This window comes from Sinocyclocheilus grahami, unplaced genomic scaffold (genome assembly GCF_001515645.1).
Source record: "Sinocyclocheilus grahami isolate Dianchi unplaced genomic scaffold, SAMN03320097.WGS_v1.1 scaffold106.1, whole genome shotgun sequence".
NCBI lineage: Eukaryota > Metazoa > Chordata > Actinopteri > Cypriniformes > Cyprinidae > Sinocyclocheilus > Sinocyclocheilus grahami.
The window spans coordinates 57,742-80,969 of NW_015505285.1; the positions used below are offsets into that span (position 1 = coordinate 57,742).

The window sequence follows — 23,228 nt, forward strand, 5'->3', positions numbered from 1 at the left end:
GTGCTACGATTGGTCAGCGAATGTGGCTGTTATCTGATTGGCTTGAGTAGACGATGGGTGGAGTCCACGTATTTGTGGATTGTCAGCACGTCTTGACGCAAGAAATGTTTCACAATTCGCAAATGCACAGGACGCGATTCACAAATGCGTGCAGCTATCTACAAATGCATAGGATGCGATTCACAAATAAATGCCAGGCAAAGTTGTGGTTGTGACATAAATATATATTTGTGAATTTTTTTTTTATTTGCAAATCTCATTTTATTTATTTGTGAATTTAATTCATGTTTGTGAAACTTTAAGATTAATTTGTGGATCTAATTCTATGTATTTGTCAATATGTTTAATGTTTGTTAATCTCTTCACATTTATTTATAGATCTTAATCTATTTATTTGGAATTAAGCAACAATTCTATCTCCATAGTTTTTAGACTGTCCACATCAACACTCAAAGACACAGGATTGCTAGATGAGAAAACAAACATTCACAACATTTTTGTTGTATTAAAAGTAAACCACTTTCTGTGAACACAAAATCTCCCCATTCCAAGTTATCTGTATGTCTCATAATGTTGCTTAATGCAACACTATCACAGCCAATCAGCATATATTTGAGTGTGTTTTTGGACTCAATAAAGATTTCTCTGTGTAGGGGGCAACACAGGTTGACACAAAAAAGCAATAGAAACCAAAAAAAATGTCTAGTCACTCACTGCAGTTGTGGCTGCTTAGGATTAAAACTTTTTACACGAAAGATTTTTTTTGCATCATTCTTGGATAGGAAGTGGGGTTAGAGACTGTGATGGTGGGGTTTTTCTAGGACAGATGGTGAGTTATGTAGTATAAATTATTTTTTAGAACAGAATGTGTAATTTAAGGTGTGTGGGCAAAAAAAAAAAAATCCAAAAAAGCAGGGAGTGAGAGAAAAACAGAAATAAATTGAGACAGGACAATCATACCATACCTCTTGCCAAAGCTGCTGATCGTTTTGCCAATCTTGGGTGAAGTCAGTTGGGGTTTCCGTTGGCGGGCCGCGGGGGATCTTTTGGCTCCAGCAGAAGCTTCATCAGTCTGGCGAGTGGGACTTTTTGGGCTGGATTTGTTCAAGTCTTTCAGAACATCGTAGTTTATTTTAGTGGAGATGCGTTTCTGCTCCAACATCTTTTCAATGGCTTCGTCTGCAGTGCTGGCACTGATGGGCTCACGCCTCCGTGCCTTTTTTCTAGGCTTTGAGATGACATAAAAATAAGAAGGTAAACACAAACATTTGAGACCCTGACAACTGCACCTGCATTTATGAAGTGCCTTTTACCTTCTGCACTTTATATGTACCCTCCTCCTTTTCCTTTGCTATTCTCTCCTCCTTTTCTGAAGAAAAACAAGTGTTCCAAACTCAATTTAAATGAATCTGTCAAGGCTAAAATGAACAAATTGGATATCTCTTTCACCTTTCTGTTCTTTGAGGTAGTCTGCATTTTGAAGCATCCACAGTTCAGTCTTTACCTTAACTTCCTTCTCATTAAGGATATACTAAGAGAAAAAAAGAGAAACAATATATAATCCCTTAATTCATGGTGGATGAGCTGAAGAGACAGTAAATCGCAACATATCCAATTCTACTCTATTCTAATGCAATCCCATTATTCAGTTTTGGATGTGAAATCCCATCTCAGATTTCAGCTTTATAGAACCACAAATGACGCTGATTCTCTCAATGGACAAGACTTCAAACATGAGCTTATGTAACTCTGTATTTGCTTTCAAAGCAAACTACCATGTCGTTACCATAGTGAGGTCAAAACTCACCCGATCGATCTCATCCTCGTCGATACCGCTCAGGTCTAGCTCACCGTTTTCTGCCTCCACATCTGATGGAGAAAAACAATGACTGTTCCTAAACATTTAAGATTTTATTTGTAGATATAAGAACATCACAAGTCATATTAAATTTTTTTTTCAAAATTAAAACAAAAACCACAAAATGAAATGAAATAAAATAAAATATTTGTGTTGTGAATCTCATTCAGACTGCTTTGGCAAAAGAAAAACAAAAAGAGTCTCGCCTTGTGCTTTCTCCACATAATTAAAGTGTATTTAATGTTTCACTTTCCTAAGGAGAAGCACATGCTGATTATGCATTATAGCATTTATATTTTTGCTGCCATTCAGAAAACAGTTCTCTGAGCCAGTTGTTCAATTAGGGTAGTGGATATATACTGAAAATCCCACTGCAGTCTAACCTTAAAACCTTCATAAAAAATGTCCCTCAGCAAAACCACGTGGCAAAATAAACTCGAATACATGTGTGTTTCTCTGTAGTTTCTGCCCTGTAGCAAATCTTACTGGATAGTCCACTGGGGCTGCTGGGATCATTATAACAGTGGCTCTACAGTAGAAACTTCCAGGGTTATTCTCCCTCTGCCTTCAGTCTCTTTCCTCTTTTCCAGGTCCAGTTCCTCCCTTCCCCCAACTTTACTCTTTTTTTTCTGCCTGGAGATTGCTGGCAATGCTTCAGAAGTTTGCTTTATAGAGCATCCCTCGCTCTCTCTCATGTGTTGTATTGGGGAAGGGGTTAGGGGGAAAAAGCACAGAAAGAGAGGGAAATTCTGGTTTTCTCGCTTCTGAACAGGGGGCCCTCAATGCCAGCAGATCCCGTGAGTCTAGAAACCTGACCTCCTCTTACCACTCACATCTGAACACGCACAGACAAAACACATTTAAACCAACACACAGATAGTCCTCCAATACCGCACATCAAAACACACTGTGCCATGAGTCACATGTGTGTGATGTGGTGAGAGCATGAATAGCAGAGATTAGTTACAACAGGCGAAATAAAACCACACCAGAGAGAGACTACCAGGTGCAGCTGGATTCAAGAAAAGAGAAGATGAATAAAGAGAGCCAAACTGTAATAAAACCAGCAGTGCAGTCTCTCTTTCCCATTAGGCCTAACTTTGTGTTCATGTTCAAATGTTGTTTTTTGTCCCGTCAGTTTTCATTTACTGAGGACATATCCAATTGTGTGTAGCTTGCCAGGAAAGGCCTTTTGACTAAAAATAGCATTTAAAGTGTTCTTTTAATAGTCATTTTAATAGCATTTAGTGTTACTTTTTGTTCAGTATTGACTTGGTCATGACTACTGCCAGTTAAAGGAATAGTCCACCCAAAAATTAAACGTCTGTCCCCATTTACTCACCCTCATGTTAATCCAAATACAGTACTGGTTTTTCTTTAGTGTCTTTTGCTTGCAATTACAATTAATGTGGACTGAAGGATTCAAACTTCAAAAAGGATGCAAAAGCACCATAAATATAGCCTATATAACTCGTGCACTATATTTCAAGTCTTCAAGTAACATGATGATATTACTAGTAATATGATGCTGAATCTTAAGTCACCATGAAACCGAAATTGCGATTGTCTTTTCTTCATTATTGTAATGCATTTCTGAGTGAAATGGCTTCTCGAACGAGAAAAAAAAAAGCAAGGTGGGACTTGATTTTGTCAGTCGAATGTGATTGGGTTGATGGATTTGGTCATGTGCTAAGGGCACATGAAGTTTAGAAAAGCTAAAAAATAATGATGCACTCAATTTGTTTTAATAAACACTGCAACATTCAATAAAAACATAAAATTGATAATTTCAATTTCATTATGACAGTAGTCAACATTAATTCTAGAACTGGATCAGTCCAATTTGTGAACGAATCATTCAGACTGTTTTTGTGAACCAGATCAATTGATTCAATTAAAAGATCTGATATAAAAGAACAATTTATTCACACACTGGACATCACTAGGGGTTAAGATTTTTAATGAATATTGACTAATTTCAGTCCATTCTTTGCACAAAGTTATCATACAACTTCAGAACACTTTAAATATAGTCGCATTGGTTGCTTTTATGGTGCTTTTTCAAGTTGTTTTTAAAGCTTTTTTCAGAAACCATAAAAAAAAAGGTCTGAATATAATCTCCAAAATGTATAACTTTGTGTTGCACAGAAGAAATAAAGTCACATGAACAAGTAAACAATAATAATTTTAATTTCTTAGTGAACTGTCACCTGAAAATCACAGAGGCAATAAAAAAAAACCATGAGAAGCAGAAAAAAGGAACCAAGTTCAACAAAATTACAGAGAAGAGAAACAACAAATGACAGCCTCCACCTAACACTAACCATTCTCCCTCTTCATCTATTCCCGTTCTTCAAATCTAAAAACGTCTCCATCCTGAGGCTAAATTTCTGAATGAAGTTGTCCACCTAGACATTAGCGTTTCCATGTGCCTTCAGAAAGAGTTCAAAGGCCCCCCCTTCATCTCCAGAGGTTTCACTGACACCAACACCTGCTCAGCGTCAAGCATGGTGTCTGACTAAAGACGTACTGATATTTCAAGATATCACCAGACGGACACCTCCGTTCTTTCTCTCCCTGGACAATTCTCTCTTCAGCACAAGCAGAAGCTCACCAAACATAATCATCTGATAACGTCACTCAAACTGACTGGCGGGTCAGAAGAACAAGCGCTAAAGCCCAGTGAAAGGAAAAGACGCACAATGGAGATGCAGAGATATGGAATGAGAGAGGAAGGGGGGTTTCTTCTGGAGGCGAAGAGGGCAGACAGCCCCATTAAAAACTGACCCCTTCTTACCCCTGTGACTTCCCCAGGGAAACCCCTCGCCCACTCACACACCTGCTACAACTCTCTATATCGCCCAGAGGCTGGAAAGAGAGAACGAGAGAAAGAGAAAATGTCAAGAGAAAATATATGCATGTGCTTTTTCACACTCTACTGTACATCCACAGAGTAAAAAAGGGGGAGGGTTGGACATATTTTTGTATAATAAAATGGAAATGTAACAGCAGAGAGAAGAAGAGAGAAAAAGATTTGAACAGACTTTATTCATGAGATTTCCCATTCCCACATGTTCGGTTGCTCTTCAGGTGTTAAATCTAGACAGGAAAACAGCCTCACGGGGGTCCGTACACAGATTTTTCTGTCAGTGCATGTTAACGGAACAGTGAACGTGTCTATCACATGGATCGGGCCTCCCACAGTCATTTGTTTTTTCCCCTCTCCATACGTCTGTCAGTCAGTCACACGTTTATGATGTCATATTTCACACAGATAGCAGCGTCCCTGTCGGATGACATCACATCACTGTCAGTGCATTTCATTAGGAGAAAACAAAGCAATAAATGAGTGACATGAATTAACAAAGATAACAAATCAAACGGCAGGAAAATAAGGGAATGTAAACATTATAAATCATAAATGTGTCATGTTGAAAAAATTCACTACAGCTAGCACAATGTTGCTATGATAATGGTTTCACAGCTTCAAAAACTTTTTTTTTTAAATTATACTCGTTTAAAGTTGATACTACGGCTTGGTGATGAATTTAATGATACATTCATGTAGATTGCTGGAGAAGTAAAATGAAGTTACACTGTGAATATTGTACAGATTTTAATGTGCTTTTGATGAGAGAATTAAAATTCGATATTTATATGACTATATATACAGTACCATTTAAGAAACATTTCTTATTATCAATGTTGAACAGTTGTGCTGTTATTCTTAGAAATCTTTGGTGAATAGGAACATTAAAATAAATACATAGACACACACATACAATCTCAGTGCATGTTAACTACATAAATATCAATATCGTCAAAAGGGTGAAAAAGACAGATAATTTTTTTAGCTATATCACCAAGACCTAGTATTAACCATAAGACCTACAACTTACACAGCACCTCAAAAGCATGTGATCTGTGACATTATTCTAAACATTGTGTTTATGAACATCATTATAAAGACTAACAAAGGCACATCTGTGTGCATTATAAAAGCCTTATGAATGTAAATTACCATCACTTTTGGCCCATCTGTCCTTTACAAACCCCTAACAGCTGTCCTGAGGATGTGTTCAAAGCGAACAAGAAGAATAAATGTCACTCACACACTTACTCTGTCTTTCATTCTCCTTTGAAAGGCAACTCTCCCTCCCCTCCTCTCTCTCTATCTATCTCCTCCCACTGTATTCCTCTTTCCTAGTGTAAATGAACAAGTCTTTTCTCTCCTCCTACTCTGAAGATCCAGGAAGACTCTGACAGATGCGAAGAGGGGAGGGCAGGATCTATCTACTTTTTTATGTTACAGGCAAACAGTGAACAGTAAAAATATGCAAAGGGACTAGAAATTAGACAGAAATAAACTTAATGAACTGACTTGTCAATTAACGAAAGGAAAAACAGAAGCACAGTAAAACTAGATATTCTGGCATCTCCTACTGTGTGGTCAGCAAGGGGGCCGGAGAGGACAGTGAGTGACCATCTGGAGACTCACACTCACTGCGGCATTGTTAAGATCGCAGGTCCTCCGCCCCCTCAGAGAATTACACTGCATTACACAGCAGCACTGGGTTTTTCTCTCCACACACATATACACACACAAAGGGAAACCCTTCTAACATCCTCACAGAAGAGAAATTACCTTAGAAAAACAGGAAAAGTAAAAAAGAAAAGGTACAAAAAAGAAAGACAGGATGAGGAGAGGATGGAGACCTTCAAACGCCAGTTTACAACTTGCTCTCTCTCACACAATTTCAACTGAGTATCCTTTATTGGTATGGCAAAAACTGTATGTTTATACTGACAACATATTTCAAGCACAGCAAAATTGTGAGAAAGAACAGAGAAGCATGAGTCAATACTACTCTTTGAAAATTCATATACATACCGTAGAACACAGTGTAAAGGGTAGTATAGTAAATCATTTAAAACAGTTTCTGAGGAAATATATTAACATTGTGGAGTAACATAGATAGTAGGAACTGATGAATTTAAATAAAATGGAAAAAAATGTAATATTCATTCATTAAAACAAGTTACTGTGATAGTTCACTCAAAAATTTAAATTCTGTGATCATTTATTCACCTCATGTCAGTACAAACCTGTATGACTTTCTTTTTTGTGTATAAAAAAGATATCTTGTGAAATGTCTCAGTATTTTTTGTCCACAAAATTGAAATCAATGGTCACAAAAAGTATTTGGTAATCAACAGAAAAAATACCTTATTTTGTGTTGTGGAGAACAAGAAAATCAAACAAGTTTGGAATGATATGAGAGTTAGAGAATGACAACAATTGTCATTTTTGAGTAAACTATCCCTTTAAGGAAAATTATGAAGTACAAGAATAATGGTGCCAATAATGGTGATAATGAAGTTCTCTATCTCTCTCTGATGCAACATACTGTATACTGGCACATCACACAAACATGTTTGTATTTTTAAATAAGAACATCCAGCTCACTCTCATTCTCACACAGAAGAACTAGAACACTCTAACAAGCATCTTATTGTTTGGAATGGAACAATGAGCCTACCTAAAAATAAACAGAGAATAGACAGAAAAAGCTGAAGCAGACAGAACCAAGACAGAAGTGCACACACACAGAGAGCCATATTGTCAGTGCCCATATAAAATCACAGAGATTAAATAAACAAATTGAGAAAAATAAATGACATATTGCTGCCAATTTACAAGGCATTCACTTGAGTTTACATAGACGCTGGGCAAAACAAAAGCACTAAAAATACCTCTTCACTGAGTCATGATTTTTCCTGAACCCCACTCAAAAACCAAACCAAAATATATACACGCACGCACTGTTCGAGCGGGTCTCGCGGGCAAACAAACTCGCACACAGCCACCCATAGTGGGTGGATGAAAGACAGTGTGCTAATGACAAGGTGCTGTGTTCAATTAATGCTTCAAAGAGTGGAGGGGGGGCTTCCTCTTCCTCCACCCCATACATATCATCCACAATCACCACAACCAATCGAAAACATGGCAACCTGCTCGCACAGCCAATCACACAATCTGACAACCTGCCAAGCACACTATCCCCAGGAGTTTACCAGCTGCAGCTCTTCTGCCTGTGATCAACAAAGTCTTATTCTCTCTCTCAAATGCTCTAGTGCTATAGAGTAAACGCAACAACCACAAAAGATAACACAATCATTTCAGTCACTCTTCAGTCACTCAAATAAGTCACTCTTGAGGTTCTGTTGTGCAGAGGCTCGGTAACTCTCGCTATAGTGTAGATGTGGTATAGATCAAAATTTTAGAAAAGAAGTCACTCCCATTTCACTCCTCTTCCTCTATTTATAGCATAACAGCACAAATGTCTGAATGAAGGGTGAATCTAGAATAAAAGTGAATTAAAAATGGATAAATGGCAATGTCTACAAAAGGACTCACTCCAGTTACACTCCACATCATATACTATATTTATGTCATAACAAAACAATTGTGTGAATGAAGGGTGAATCTAGAATGAAAATGGATTAATGTGAATGCTTAGAAGAGAAGTCACTCCAGTTCCACTCCTCTTCCTCTATCTATAGCATAACATTACAAATGTGTGAATGAAGGGTAAACCTAGAATGAAAGTGAATTAAAAATGGATAAATGGCAATGTCTACAAAAGGACTCACTCCAGTTACACTCCACATCATATACTATATTTATGTCATAACAAAACAATTGTGTGAATGAAGGGTGAATCTAGAATGAAAATGGATTAATGTGAATGCTTAGGAGAAGTCACTCCAGTTCCACCCCTCTTCCTCTATCTATGGCCTAACGTTACAAATGTGTGAATGAAGGGTGAACCTAGAATGAAAGTGAATAAAAAATGGATTCATGTGAATGTCTAGAAAAGGAGTCACTCCAGTTACACTCCATGTCATCTATTTATGTTATAACAGCACAAATGTGGGAATGAAGGTTGAATTTGGAATCAAAGTGGATCAATGTGAGTTTAAAATAGGAGTCACTCGACTTACACTCTTCTTCTACATGTCGTAAGAACTCAAATGTGTGACTGAACTATGAAAAGTAATGAAAGCGAATTAACATGAGGGTTTAGAAAAGAAATACTCCAGTTCCACTTTTCAAATTCTACTCATGTCGTAATAACACAAATGAGTGACTTGACAATGAATGTGGAATAAAAAGGAATTAATGTACAGTAAATGATTACAAAAGGAGTCACTCTAGTGCCATTCTTCTACTCATGTGGTATTAGAACAAATGTGTGACTAAACGAATGTGAAATAAAAGTGGATTAAATGAAAGTGGATTAATGTGAGTGTTTAGAAAAGGAGTCACTCCAGTTCCACTCTGCTTAAACTCATTACAAAACAGAAAAAAGTGTAAATGTGTGAAGGGCAAATGTGGAATAAAAATGGAAAGAAAGTGGATTAAATGAAAGTTAATTAACGTTAATGTTTCACAAAGGTGTCATTCCAGTGCCACTACTTCTTCTCTACTTATACCGTGTCATAGTTTTGACAGCAAAAATAGTGATAATAAAAAGGGACTGTGGAATTAAAGCAGATTACATGTTTATGCAGTTTGAAAATACAAGCACACTCCTACCATTCTCTTTTTCCTCTCTCATTTTGGTGATGGACTCGGGCAGGCCCAAACTGGCTGCAGTGGGAAGTGCTCCAAGCAATAATGCTAACGAGGGCCGTTTGGTTGGAGAGACTTTCTCTCTATCTCCGTCCTGCTCATTGCCATCTCCATCCTCTCCAGATAAAGTACTGCACAGGTGAGATGCTGCTGCCCTCAGCTCGTCATCCTCTCCTTCCTCATCACGAGCTAGGATGCTGGACGACGCCAAGGAAATCACATCATCTGGAAAAAGCAAGCAAGAAAATATGCACACATCACAAATGAATCATTGCAGGAACATCAAATAAAAGAGTATAATGAAAGAAAGAAAAAAACTGCATGAACGCAAACACAGTGAATTTATTTTTGTAATTAATTTATTTTGCTAATTAAAACATAAATCTAGATGTATTCGGCCTTTGATTTTAAACTTCACTATGATCCAGCTGAGAAGGGGTGAAAGTAATTATACAAACAAACAAACACAGTTGACCGCAGTAACACGTGCATGCACACACACTACTGTAAAGTGAACACACATGCATGAACAGAGACACTCAAACACACATACAAACACTCCCATACTCGCGGTCTTAATTAGTTCCCTCCTGTAATTACTACATTATTATAGAGAGATAACACGCATGGGGAAACACTGGATCTCTGATTGTGGGTGCTGCTGAACAAGGAGCTAATTGCACAGCAACATAAACAGAATTTCTGCACAAGGGAAGTAACACTCCATTTCCTGAAGAAAGCAGCAGTTCTCACAAAGCAATTCTGACAACAAGATAATCATTTGTTTTAAACGTAAACATTTTGGGTGCACTTTCCAGTATTCATACACACATTGATTACCCATATCTTACCCTTGTTCTTACCCATATTCTAATGAGAAATCTGGAATATCCTAAATGAAGGACTGTGTGCCTGCAGTTAGTAATTGGCAAAATACATACTCAAACAATCTTCATTTCACAATCTGTATTTCTGTAGCTTAAACAGAGGATCGTAAAAAATATTTTTCAATATTACTGATTTTACTAGGGATGTAATGATATTATCAATATCGAAATATCGTGATACCAAAACTCGATATTATCGTGGTCACATGACGCTCTTCTGGGCAGAAAGTGTATTTTTAAATATATATTTAAATATTCTAACATAAAAGGTCTTTAAAGTTGTGTTTTTGGCCATTATGCTTTGACAAAGTATCTGTCAGAACTAAAACCAAAAGCACAATATGGCTTAATCCCTTCATTAAGTCTGTTTTTGCTGCGCATTTCAAAGCAAAGCGCACATTGTTCATGCGATCAGCTCGTGATCCGGTGTTTTCCGTACCTCCGAACGGCTCCGTTCACAGTGAACTCGTTTATTGCATGTACTGTGAGTTAATGTGCGTTTGGAAACGCAATAGCTACCAGTTAGACTTTATTTTCAAAGAGATATTCTTTATAAAAGTTCAGAGTCAGCCACACCTACCTAAAACGGCTCGTTCTAACATGCCCCCACATATCTACCTCACTATGTGGGAAGATTTGCATAACACCGCCCAAATGTTCACGCAAAGAAATAAGCCGTAACTTTTATTCTCGCTGTAGTATTGTTGACGCTGCAGCCATGTCGTGACAGAACAGTTTAACCCAAATCCAGATGTGTGCAGCACATTTTATGGAGGACTGTTTACTGATCCTGGGAGAGTAACGTTAGACTAAAATGCCGGCAGTTCTGACTCACAGTCTGTAAGTACGTTTTCATTTAAAGGATTTGCCACTGATGATTCAAACGCGAGTTTTGGGCAGTAGACTAGGACTTGTTGTTTGTCATTTCTCTGATCACAAACGCAGACACAGTTTTATGTTTACGTGGCGCGATGCAATGCAACGCAACGTGTAAAAAGACAGTATAAGTCATTATAATCAGTAATTATGTCCCCACTGGATGCAACAAATGCCTCGTTTGTAATGGGTTTTAATGTTTTTGTCTCGTCGCTTCGGCCGGGACACGGCATCAACAGTATGGTGAGAGTCGTAACATTTCCGTCTCACGCTTGAGGTATTCGGCCAATCACAACACATTGGATAGCTGGCCAATCACAGCACACCTCGCTTTTTCAGACCGATGAGCTTTGTAACAATCGACGCGTTTCAAAAAGGCAGGGCATAGAGGAGAAACAATAATGTACAGTATGTGGAAAATAATGTTTTTTTTTTTTCACTTTAAACCGCATAAACACATTTCATTACACCAAATACACAAAATAAGGTTCTTTTTAGCAGCATCATATGACCCCTTTAAACTTTCAAGTCAATTCACTGACGTTTTACTTAGTTAAGAAACATGGGTTGCAGCTCTTAATTTTGAACTCTCAAAGTGCATTAGATAGAATAATTGAACTTTAAAATGTACAAAAGTTTAATTTTTTCCCCAATTATTTGTCTTTTTTTTTTTTTTATATCACAATAAATATCGTATCGTGGACTTCACATCGCGATATTATCTTCTTTTTTTTTGTACAAGTATTTTTGATCACATAAATGTAGCTTTGGTAAGCAAAAGACGCATAAACATTAAAAAGTCTTAATGAAGCACAAACTTTGGAATGTTAGTGTATTTTTCTGCGGGATTGTGTGTGAACACTATACCATCTTTGGAATAAGATGCATAAATCCCCCTGGCTCTGGGCCTACAGCTCTCTAGCTCGACTTCAATCTCATCCTGATATCCACAGATTTCACCTACAGAGCACATACACACATGTACACACAGAGCAACACGTCAACAACACAACGTATTAGGTTTGTTCAAACACCCATGATGTTAATTAAAGCATAAACTCCTGTCAAAATGTTTCTAGGTACCTTCAATATCATCAACTTTCTTTGCAAGCTCTTGCTCAATCTGTGGAAGGATTCGGGAAGAGATACATTTTACGGATACAATATCGCACATATTGCAAGAATGGCTGCTTTAAATGTTAAAGGGGTCATATGATGCTGCTAAAAAGAACATTATTTGGTGTATTTGGTGTAATGAAATCTGTTTATGCTGTTTAAAGTTAAAAAAACACATTATTTTCCACATACTGTACATTATTGTTTCTCCTCTATGCCCCGCCTTTTTGAAACGCGTCGATTTTTACAAAGCTCATCGGTCTGAAAAAGCGAGGTGTGCTGTGATTGGCCAGTTATCCAGTGCGTTGTGATTGGCTGAATACCTCAAGTGTGAGACAGAAATGTTACGCCCCTCACCATATTGTGATGGTGTCCGGCCGGAGCGATGAGACAAAAACATTAAAACCCATTACAAACGAGGCATTTGTTGCATCCAGTGGGGACATAATTACTGATTATAATGACTTATACTGTATTTTTACGCGTTGCGTTGCATCGCGCCGCGTAAACATAAAACTCTGTCTGCATTTGTGATTGGAGAAATGACAAACAACAAGTGCTACTCTACTGCCCAAAACTCGTGTTTGAATCATCAGTGGCAAATCCTTTAAATGAAAACATACTTACGTGAGTCACAGTTTCACAATGAAGCACACAGCGTCTTCACGACATGGCTGCAGCGTCAACAAAACTACAGCGAGAATAAAAGTTACGCCTTCTTTCTTTGCGTGAACATTTGGGCGGCGTTATGCAAATCTTCCCACATAATGAGGTAGATATGTGGGGGCGTGTTAGAATGAGCCGTTTTAGGTAGGCGTGGCCGACTCTGAACTTTTATAAAGAATATCTCTTTGGATTTGAGACTTTAGTCTTTGTAACTTTATAGACCTTCTTTATGCACCAAGAGCTTGTAACATTCCAAAGAGAAAGGAAAAATTTAAATCGCATCATATGACCCCTTTAAGATCTCTAACTTTAAGTGCCATGTGATGTGTAACCTGTTTTAGCTTTTGCTTCCTGAGTCCAGCTATGTAAGAGGGCGGGTCACACTCCTGCTCCAGATCCACCCGCATGAACTCTTCAATTGTCAGCTCACTGGTGGGCGTGTCCTCAAATTCATTCAGCCTGTCAATCAAACACACCGGGGGTCAAGACATACAATTGAACAGCAAAATGGGCCCTAAATTCAAAGAGAGTGCAACACTAAAATACAGAAATGGCACCAATTATATACAATAATATTAATGATATTGCTACAGATTATAATAAAAGTATTAACTGAGCACAGATTGTAGTCATACTGTGATTATCATTTAAGACAAAACACACCTTTTCCTCAGTGTGGCTTCACAGACTTTCACCACACTGATCACTTCCTTAATTGTGCGACGGAACTCGTGCATATGGGCAGCAACCAAGAGCGCTACAGGGAACACAAATACACAACTGTAGAGACAACATACAGCCAATGGCAAGAGAAAAAGAGAGGATAATAGAGAAGGAAAGGAGAGAGGACGCATAGTCAAATATGAAACATTAATAAGGCTTCAGAAAAGTGCAACCGCTGTACCTGCCCCCCTACTGACTCACCTCAGGCAGAACAAACAGACATTAAATGCACCTGCAATACCGCAGAACTTCTGATGCCATGTTTCACTATGATTCATTAAAGAAACATGAAGAGCCAGATGCACTTCAGAGCTACCTGACAATCTGAAGAATGTCCAACACCACAAAGCATGCAAGCATGTAAAAGATACTTAAGAATTTTAGAGCTCAATGATTCCTCAAAGATGAACTAATTAGCAATATGACATTGAGGTTGTCATTCTCCAAAACTATTTTACTGACTTTTTACTTTTTATTTGACTGCCAACAACAGCTTAAACTGACATAATTTTAATGGATAAAAGGGTAAGGTGTGCCACTTCAGATTTAGATTGTCCTGCAAGTAAGGAGAGATGAGATTAAAAACAATAACGCAAGGTTAACCTCTCCAAAATGTAGAGTACAAATACAAATATGGACATAAATGAGAAAAAATGATTTTCTAATTCATAAACTCATCAGTATCATGTGATACTGAAGACTGAAGTAATGGCTTGCTGAAAATTCAGCTTTTACATCACAGGAATAAAAAAAAAAATTAATATTAAAATAGACAACAGTTATTTGAAATTGTAACAATATTTCAGGATATGACGCTTTTAACTGTATTTTGGATCAATTGAAATAAATGCAGCTTTGGTGAAGACTTTTTTCAAAATATTTTCAAATATTTTTTAAATCTTACCGACCCTAAACTTCTGGATGATAGTGAATATGTTTAGATCTATATAGACCTTTTCATGAAACAAAATAAATAAATAAAAAGTACTTTGTCATATAAAAAAGTATAATTTTTATTTTTTTTTAAATCACTTTTCTCATATGCATCTCTCAATCATAGATAGCATTATATGAGAGTCCTTACATCATATAAATACATGATTAATGCGATGACACATTTTACCCTGCTCTCCCCTACATGTTCAGGGTTATCAGCTACGTCTAACCCAGTGCGATCCTGTGCTCAAGTTCATGTGGTGTAATAAAAACAGCCGTTTCCTCCTCTGCTATTAACCCTGCAGGATATCAAACCAATCTGTGTTCCAGCTACTACATGAGGACTATTCAATAAGCTTGAGGCCTTCATCACGCTCAGCGGCTCTCCCTGCATCACAGTTTGTCTTCATTCTGGGTCTTTCTCACATTCTTTCATTCTCTCTGTTGGCCTGCCTTTCTTTCTCAAGTCTCTGATCTATCGCTGCGAAAAACAAACTCTTTAGGCTCATGCTTCCTCTATTCTCAGCACTCCTTCTAAAAGATTAATGGAAGATTAATTATTCAGGTTCTGCAGTGGTGGTGGTGGGGGCAGAAAAACTCACGCTGAGAGTCAGGAGGAGTCAGTTATTCTAAAAACTTAATTACTGGAACTCAGTCTTAACAGTCTGTGTCAAGTTTACACAAGACTGAAAGTGTGAGAAAGTAAAACCGATTATTGTAAATGCATTAGAAATTAGCTGCACTGGATCTCTGAGGCAATTCACAGTGCCAAGCGAGTGTGAGAAAACTAACATTTTCAGGAATCGTTCGTTTTCATCAAGACTGATTGGTGATTTTGGAACCGCTTCAAATGCACGAGCTAATCTAATTACATATTATGACAGATATACTGCATCTTAAAATGTTTCCTACAACAGACACAAAACTTTACATTCTGGAGCATGCATTCCAACTGTGGATGTTTCAGCGATGGTGTATGTGCTTTTGCGCCTCTAACAAAGCAACCCTTCACTAGCTCACATCATTAAAGAGGTCGCACCGTTAGGGGAGGGTTGCCATGGTTACCTGCTCCACAGAGGCCTGAAGGTCTTCGTCCCGTGTGCATCCAGTCTCTCTTCATCCTCTGAAGGAGACGCAGTGCCGTCATTGAAACCTCATGGCTCTTCTCTCCAAATTCCAGCATTTGCGCAAAGCGCGGGATATAAAGACACGGATCTGTAAGAAACAAAACTCTTAGGACTACAAAGCTAGATAGAGTAGATTTAGACCTTCTTAAACACACTGTTGCATTTTCAGTTCAATAACGTTCGTAAAGTACTAATATGTTGGCTCATGACCACTGATGAGTGTTCAGTCAAAATGTAATTAGTTATGATAATACAACAAATATTACCTTTATGCTCACAACTCTCATTAAATACTACATACAGAGAACCTCCATTATTAAGCTTTAGTTTGAAACCTATTAAACTATAAACATTTTAATGGTAAAAGAAACATTACAGGTAATAGAGGGAGTGCAATTTTTTGACAGTTTCCCAATAATATTTTCAAAAGGTGATGGCACTGTGTGAAAAAATCTAAATATTTTCTGCTCAACAAAGCATCAGCAAATCTTCCATCTTATCCAATGATTCCCAATCAGGGATATGTGTAGCCCAGTGGGAACTTAATCAGGCTTCATGGGGGTGATTTTGAGTTGTTAAAAACTATTAAAAAAAAGAAATGATGACATCAAAATGATTAGGGCTGTAAAGTTTTTTTTAATTTTATTAATATTTAAATAAATATAATCTTAGATTTTTATGGTAATTAGACTCTGGAGAGAGAGATTTTACTCAACTCTTCTTTTTTTTTTTTAAGATTCTTCCCATCAAATTCCTCAGTCATTCAATCAAACCATTGTCAATCTAAATGCAGGGTTGTTTTTTCCTCCCAAGCCAATGGGAATTGGGTATACATTTTTAGATGTAGGTCAGATGTTCAGATATCATATGTATCTGATATAAAAAGTGGCTCAAAACCGATGTGAAAAAACTTAATCTAATGTGTATTTTTGTGTTTATACATGTGCAACAATATCTGATTTGAGTCAGATGAGTAATTTTTTGTGCTAGTGTAAAAGCAGCTAGATTCAATAAACTGATTCAGTTTGAGGAGGCGCTACACTTTTGAAAAAATAAAGATCCCAAAAGGGGGTTTTCATAGTGATACTACAAAAGAACCATTTTAGGTTTTCCAAAGAATCTTTTGGTGATCCAACCATTTTTTTCTTGTTTCAAATCTAAGGATACGTTATTCCACTTTTTGTGCAATGGAAATATTCCATGGAAGTTAAAAGGTCTTATGAAACCATGCATACCAATAAAGGATCTTGTACCTGACTTTTCACCAACAATATTAAATGTTTTAGTTTGAACCTGAATAATTGTGTTGCATAAATACAGTAAAATATGAACTACACAAAGAAAAATACTACAGCAGTTGTATTTATAAGTGAATGATTGTAATAATGGTCATTTTAATAATGTTGCAGTATATTCAGCACAATAAAACCAATACATTTCTGGTTTAATTTTGACTAAGGGGTGCTTGAGCCTAAATGATGAGACTGTGGGGGTACACAAATCAAGAAAGGTTGGGAAACACTGATCAAATCCCCACTACATATGTTCACTATAAGCCGCTTAGATCCGTCTGTGAGAAAAAGAACAGACCGGGGGAGAGAGAGAGAGAGAGAGAAGCTGCGTGAGGACTTTACTGGGAAAACGGAGAGCAGTCGTGCGCACTACAGTATTTCCACAAGTCCAGCCCTCGTCCGGTTTCAGACTCCATCACGACCGACCGTCAACCGGAGCAATAAAACTTTTGACATCGCTTTGAATCGAGCGCACTGTCTCAGCTGTGTGATGACAACAAACTAGCGCATAAAATACAGAATTTAAGGTAAGAAGACGCACGATCTTTTCTCGTATTGTTTGCACTTGTAGAACAGTTGAAGTGTGAGGTAAACGTTACATTTTCAGAACGCAAGCTGGTTTGTAACAAATTGCAGCGCGCGGACTGGAATTTATGGATAGAGATAGCTGTTACACGCGAAACATTTCCACCTCATCGCTTTAAATCAATACTAGTTTTTAATAAAACCTTTGCCTGATATAGCATATAAATAATGGTTATGCATTTAGTTTAGGAGAAACATATTGTAGAACGAAACAAACGACGTGTACGGACGAACTTGGCATTTGATGTACAAAAATACCCCCACAAAGATCCTTTATTTGATTCGGATCATGTCAGGAGACGTTGAGATTATTTATATTATAAACTCAGAACATGCACGCGTATATATGAAGAATAAAAAATCCTCATCACTGCATAGTCCACAGAGAGATTCATAAAGGTTCTATTATCGCAGGGTTGCCAGATCCCGCGTGAAAAAACAGGCAATCTGATTTAGGGTAATGGATATTTTCGATAAATATATCCTGTATAGATCAATAGTATGCATTGTTTAGGTATAGCCTATGTATATACTCACATATACATAATGTGAATAATCCAAAAAAACAGCACATAACAATGTAAAAAAATCCAAGCCAAGTGTTGCTTATGCTGAGCAGACATGGCAACACAGAATTTACAGGAGAGCTCTGGGAGAGACAACCCTCCACTCTTGACGTCAGACGAGAGAGAGAGAGAGAGCTCAAAATAAACTCAAACTTCATAATCATTCGGTGTGGCCACAGCAGAGGAAAGATCTGCTTCCGTTATAAGACTACAGACCCTATTTTTGTCAATATTTGTTGTGAGGTTTTTGAGTGATTTTAAAACGATTCGTTTTGGAGTTTTCGGTGTGGGATTAGAGAGGACGTGAGAAAAAGAGGATGGCATATCTATGAAATATTAGCTGAAATGTGACGGTTTAGTGGAGCCGTTTTTATTTTTACACGGAAACAACGCAACATTATTTAGGAATACCACAGACCACGGTTATAGCTGATAATAATTTTTTCTACACATATTTTGGCAAACGTTTTTTGTGTTCTGATGCCCGCTGCGCCGGAATGCAAGCTGTCCCATCATGGCCGGATCATGAAATGTGTTACTTTTTTACTTTTGCTCCCTGAAACGTTAAAGAAGTTGAAGCGGGCAAGCAAGCACCCCGGCAGGCTGTCTCTGTGCTATAACATCTTAACTCTTTCCCTGAAGAAAAGGATGGCAGCGGAACTGTACCCCGTGAACGACCACGCCACAGTGCAGAAGAACGGGACTGTGATGCTGAGTCTGCCAGAGAAGAGGAAGAGGAGCGTGGAGCCAGTTGCGCAGTCCACCGCGTCCATCGCCACCACACCGACCACAGAGCAAAACATCAACAACAACAACGTGGAGATTCCCAGCTGGCATTCCGCGCACCCGACTTTACGCGAAAGGCAAGGAATTAAATCAAGTGATACATAATGTTTGACATATTTAATATCTAATTTTCATAATTATATATATATATATATATATATATATATATATACACACACTTATTTTTTAAATAACTTGTTCAGATATATTTTTCACTAAAGTACAATTCTTTGAGTCAAGTCATAATGAACATTAACAGATACTTAACATCTAAACATTTCTTAAATAATATTACATTTTTTTCTTTATTGTATTTATTAATTGTAATATCAAGACTAAATGTATTTATTTATTTTGACTTTACGCAGAAATGCACTAATGTTCAATAATGAACACATGGCAGACGTTCATTTCATTGTTGGTCCGCCCGGTGAATCGGAAAGGGTCCCGGCACACAAGGTGAGCACCTCACATTTTGGTTGTCTTCTGAATCGAACACACCTGATTCAAACCATCAGTTTTTATCAGTGGATCTGAAATAGGTGTCAGAAAAAGGAAATGCTTTGAAACTAGATGAAACACTGACGGATTGTCTCTTCCCCCTCTCTCAGTATGTGCTGGCAGTGGGGAGCTCTGTTTTCTGTGCCATGTTTTACGGGGATCTCGCAGAAGGGGACTCTGATATACATATTCCAGATGTGGAACCCGCTGCTTTTCTCATCCTGCTCAAGTAAGACTCACTTCACTAATCACATCCTGGCATTAATAACAGGGCGACTCGGCTTTCATGCCAGGCAGCACAGATGGGTTCACAGAGGCCCCGACAGTGATGTTTTGATTTAGGAGTCGCCCTCTTTAATTCAGAGCTATTAGAGATCATTTATTGGATTGCGAATGATGTACTTTTTCCCTGGGAAAGTTGGAAGTCACTATTTAAAGCAGTAGTGATGCAATAAAAAAAGGAGCATGTTAAACAGATCAGATTTTTATTTAGCGTTTTATTCTTTTCCTATGGGGCACTTGCAATTTACCTTAAACTCTCTATCTCCCTCTTCTTTATCAGATACATGTACAGTGATGAGATAGAGCTGGCGGCCGACACAGTACTGGCTACGCTTTACGCTGCCAAAAAATACCTGGTGTCTGCTCTGGCTCGCGCATGTGTGGGTTTCCTCGAGACAAGCCTGGAGGCACACAATGCGTGTGTGCTGCTATCTCAAAGTCGGCTGTTTGAGGAGCCGGAGCTCACTCAGAGGTGTTGGGAAGTGATCGACGCCCAGGCAGAGCTTGCACTGCGCTCAGAAGGTTTAACTGAGATTGACTTGCCCACACTAGAACACATTTTACAAAGGGAAACTCTGAACATGAAGGAGGCGGTGGTTTTCCAGGCCGTTCTGGGATGGGCCGACGCAGAGTGTCGGAGACAAGGCCTGAGCCCCACTTCACAGAACCAGCGCTCCGTGCTGGGGAAGGCTTTGCACCTTGTGCGTCTGCCTTCAATGACACTGCAGGAATTTGCAGATGGAGCTGCGCAGTCGAACATTTTAACCCTTGAGGAAACGCACAGCATCTTTCTCTGGTACACGGCGGCTACGAAACCTGTGCTGGGATTCCCGGTTGAGCCCAGAAAGGGGCTGACGCCACAACGCTGTCACCGTTTCCAATCCTCTGCGTACCGAAGCAACCAGTGGCGCTATCGCGGACGCTGCGACAGTATCCAGTTCGCTGTGGATAAGCGCGTGTTTATCGCCGGACTTGGTCTGTATGGCTCCAGTGGAGGGAAGGCAGAATACAGCGTCAGAATTGAACTAAAGAGACAGGGAGTGCTTCTTGCACAATACTTGACCAAATTTGTGTCAGATGGTTCTAGCTCAACATTCCCTGTGTGGTTCGAGCACCCGGTACAAGTGGAGCAGGACGTGTTCTACACTGTTAGCGCCATTCTAGATGGGAGCGAGCTGAGTTATTTTGGACAGGAAGGAATGACAGAAGTCCAGTGTGGGAAAGTCACCTTTCAGTTTCAGTGTTCCTCTGACAGCACTAACGGGACAGGGGTGCAGGGGGGACAGATTCCAGAGCTGATATTTTATGCGTGAAAACTTGGACTGATCCATTAATGAAGAGACAGCAGGGGGACTTTTCCTCTGGAATAAATGCCTTTACTCACAACATAGCTGCAAGACATTTCTAGAAGAGGACCCCTCTGATTCGATTTTTTTTACGTCTCTCATATAATGGAATGCTGCCCAAACTTATTTATTTCTTTAAACATACTGTTTTAAAACATGTACTTTAATTTAAGCAGATTTTATTTCTAATTATTCATAATCTGCCTGTGTACAGTGAAACATGGGCAGTTTGCACTTGAAACTAGGCAGCTTTTCCTCTGTCTTGTTATTTAATGGTTATTTGTTGACAGCTTGATGCCGAGTAACCGAAAAAGGGTTTCAAGAGCCTGCAAAATCATAAAATGTTTGTTTCTATTCATCAAACAATATTTTGTTTTCTTTTGTCTAATGCACAGTCATAAGACATATACTGTTTCACTCTGGGTAAAATATGACTTTTCAAAACTTTAAAAATGAAAAGTCTGTCATCATCTCATCCTTATGTCGTTCCAGACTGAATTCTTAAAACACAAAAGACAATATTTCGAAGAATGTTTCAGCTGTTTTGCCCATATAATGAAAGTAAAGGGTTCAAAACGACATTGAAACCCACTGACTTTCATTGTATGGACAAAAAAAAAATGTTGATCCAGAAACAAAAGAAAGTCAAATAAGTTATTTTACTTATAATTTACATGAGGGCAAAAAATGATGTCCGAATTTTGCTTTGTATTGTTGATTGAGCAAAGCAACTTCACTTACAGTTGCACAGCACCCTCTGGGCATTAACAGCAGCACTACACAGACCAGCTCACAAACTCACTACCAGTACAATTTGGATGAGCAGCAAAGCATCATGGGAAACTACAATGTCACTTATGTGATGCTTACCAATAGCTGGTGCGTTGATACACAGCTCTCTGGTTAAAACAAGGAAGGTTTTTCCCAAAACATACACATTCACCTAGGGCAATAGAGAAAGAAAGAGTCAGAAATGGACACAAATTTGTGGTCAAGAAAAAAATAATTACAAAGAAAGAGACAGTGGGAACATTTAACAGACAATGAGAGTAAGAGATATAAGATAAAGGGACATAACAGAGTGTATTTTAACAGATGCTGAAGGTTGCAGAGTTCATAGCTGTGGGGTTTGGATCCGTACCAGCATCACCACAGAGTCTTCACTTTCTCACAAACTATATCTGTCTCTTATCCTTAGAGGATGAACTACAATAACAAAAATATTTCATAAAATAAGCTTTAAACAACATATAACTCAATACTTATCTTCATGGACCACCTTAATAATTTTTTTTTTTTTTTAAAGATATCCATGAAGAACGACGCACATGCTCAAACACAGACACCCTATTTCTTCCATCTGGGCCCCATGGCATTAAAGAGGAATCTTTTTTGGTTGATGTCAGAGGTCATGACCACTGAAAAATAGGATGGCCCTCACACACTCCTGACCTGAGAGGGGCGGCAACAGCCTTATGCCTCAAAAGAGCTCCTCTGTCTGGGGAAGAGCAAAGGAATTTATGGGTCCTTTCTCTGGTAAAATTCCCTAATGACTCAAATACCGCAGTGGACAGGATCTGCGTGTTTAATAGGACAGCCGGGAGGGTAAAACTATAAAACGGACACACCAGCTGGAGGAAAATGGCTTTTGCACATTAACTGGGTTCAAACATCTGGGATTGCTAGTGAAAATGCATCTACTTTGCATTATGTTATTTTTAATACAAATTTATTCATTCTAAATTATACTAACATAAAAAGTTTGAGTGAAAAGCTGTAATTAAAAATGTACATGAACTTCAGAATTTTCAGTATTTAGTTTGGTCCCCTTTCACATGATTAATGTAACAAATTTGGGTAACATAGTATATGGACCAATTCTTACTATTAACTAGTTATTTATTATCATGCCTATTAATAACATATTGGCTGTTTATTAGTACTTATAAAGCACATATTCTGCATGACCATATTCTACATCCCTAATCCTACCCAATACCTAAACTCAACAACTATCCTACTAACTATTAATAATCAGAAAATTA

The 23,228-nt window shown here is 38.2% G+C and overlaps 2 protein-coding genes across 3 annotated transcripts in view; one reads left to right on the forward strand and one right to left on the reverse strand.

The window, feature by feature from the left end:
- brf1a (BRF1 general transcription factor IIIB subunit a) overlaps positions 1 to 23,228 on the reverse strand; it is a 39,374-nt gene that overhangs the window by 2,536 nt on the left and 13,610 nt on the right. The window contains exons 6-16 of the mRNA XM_016276694.1: positions 22,054 to 22,126; positions 15,764 to 15,913; positions 13,703 to 13,796; positions 13,372 to 13,498; positions 12,341 to 12,380; positions 12,125 to 12,217; positions 9,459 to 9,719; positions 1,808 to 1,869; positions 1,450 to 1,531; positions 1,314 to 1,369; positions 966 to 1,228 (exon numbers count right to left, since the gene is read on the reverse strand). Coding sequence (XP_016132180.1) covers positions 966 to 1,228; positions 1,314 to 1,369; positions 1,450 to 1,531; positions 1,808 to 1,869; positions 9,459 to 9,719; positions 12,125 to 12,217; positions 12,341 to 12,380; positions 13,372 to 13,498; positions 13,703 to 13,796; positions 15,764 to 15,913; positions 22,054 to 22,126 — 1,301 coding nt within the window. The remainder of the gene's footprint in view (positions 1 to 965; positions 1,229 to 1,313; positions 1,370 to 1,449; positions 1,532 to 1,807; positions 1,870 to 9,458; positions 9,720 to 12,124; positions 12,218 to 12,340; positions 12,381 to 13,371; positions 13,499 to 13,702; positions 13,797 to 15,763; positions 15,914 to 22,053; positions 22,127 to 23,228) is intronic.
- Positions 17,419 to 21,526, forward strand: LOC107588564 (BTB/POZ domain-containing protein 6-A). Of its 2 annotated transcripts, XM_016276697.1 has the most exons (5): positions 17,419 to 17,644; positions 18,911 to 19,131; positions 19,423 to 19,513; positions 19,666 to 19,784; positions 20,118 to 21,525. In XM_016276697.1, exons 2-5 carry the CDS (start codon positions 18,917 to 18,919, stop codon positions 21,148 to 21,150), a joined length of 1,458 nt encoding a protein of 485 aa, XP_016132183.1. In that variant the 5' UTR covers positions 17,419 to 17,644; positions 18,911 to 18,916; the 3' UTR covers positions 21,151 to 21,525. The 2 variants fall into 2 exon arrangements, with proteins under 2 accessions (XP_016132183.1, XP_016132181.1); XM_016276695.1 differs by lacking the exon at positions 17,419 to 17,644 and having other exon boundaries at positions 18,401 to 19,131; positions 20,118 to 21,526.

Coding starts and splice junctions, on each gene's coding strand:
- LOC107588564 (XM_016276695.1), top strand. CDS start 18,749: ATGCCCGCTGCGCCGGAATGCAAGCTGTCCCATCATGGCCGGATCATG. Junction 19,132..19,422: donor CACCCGACTTTACGCGAAAG/GCAAGGAATTAA, acceptor GACTTTACGCAG/AAATGCACTAATGTTCAATA. Junction 19,514..19,665: donor AAAGGGTCCCGGCACACAAG/GTGAGCACCTCA, acceptor CCCCTCTCTCAG/TATGTGCTGGCAGTGGGGAG.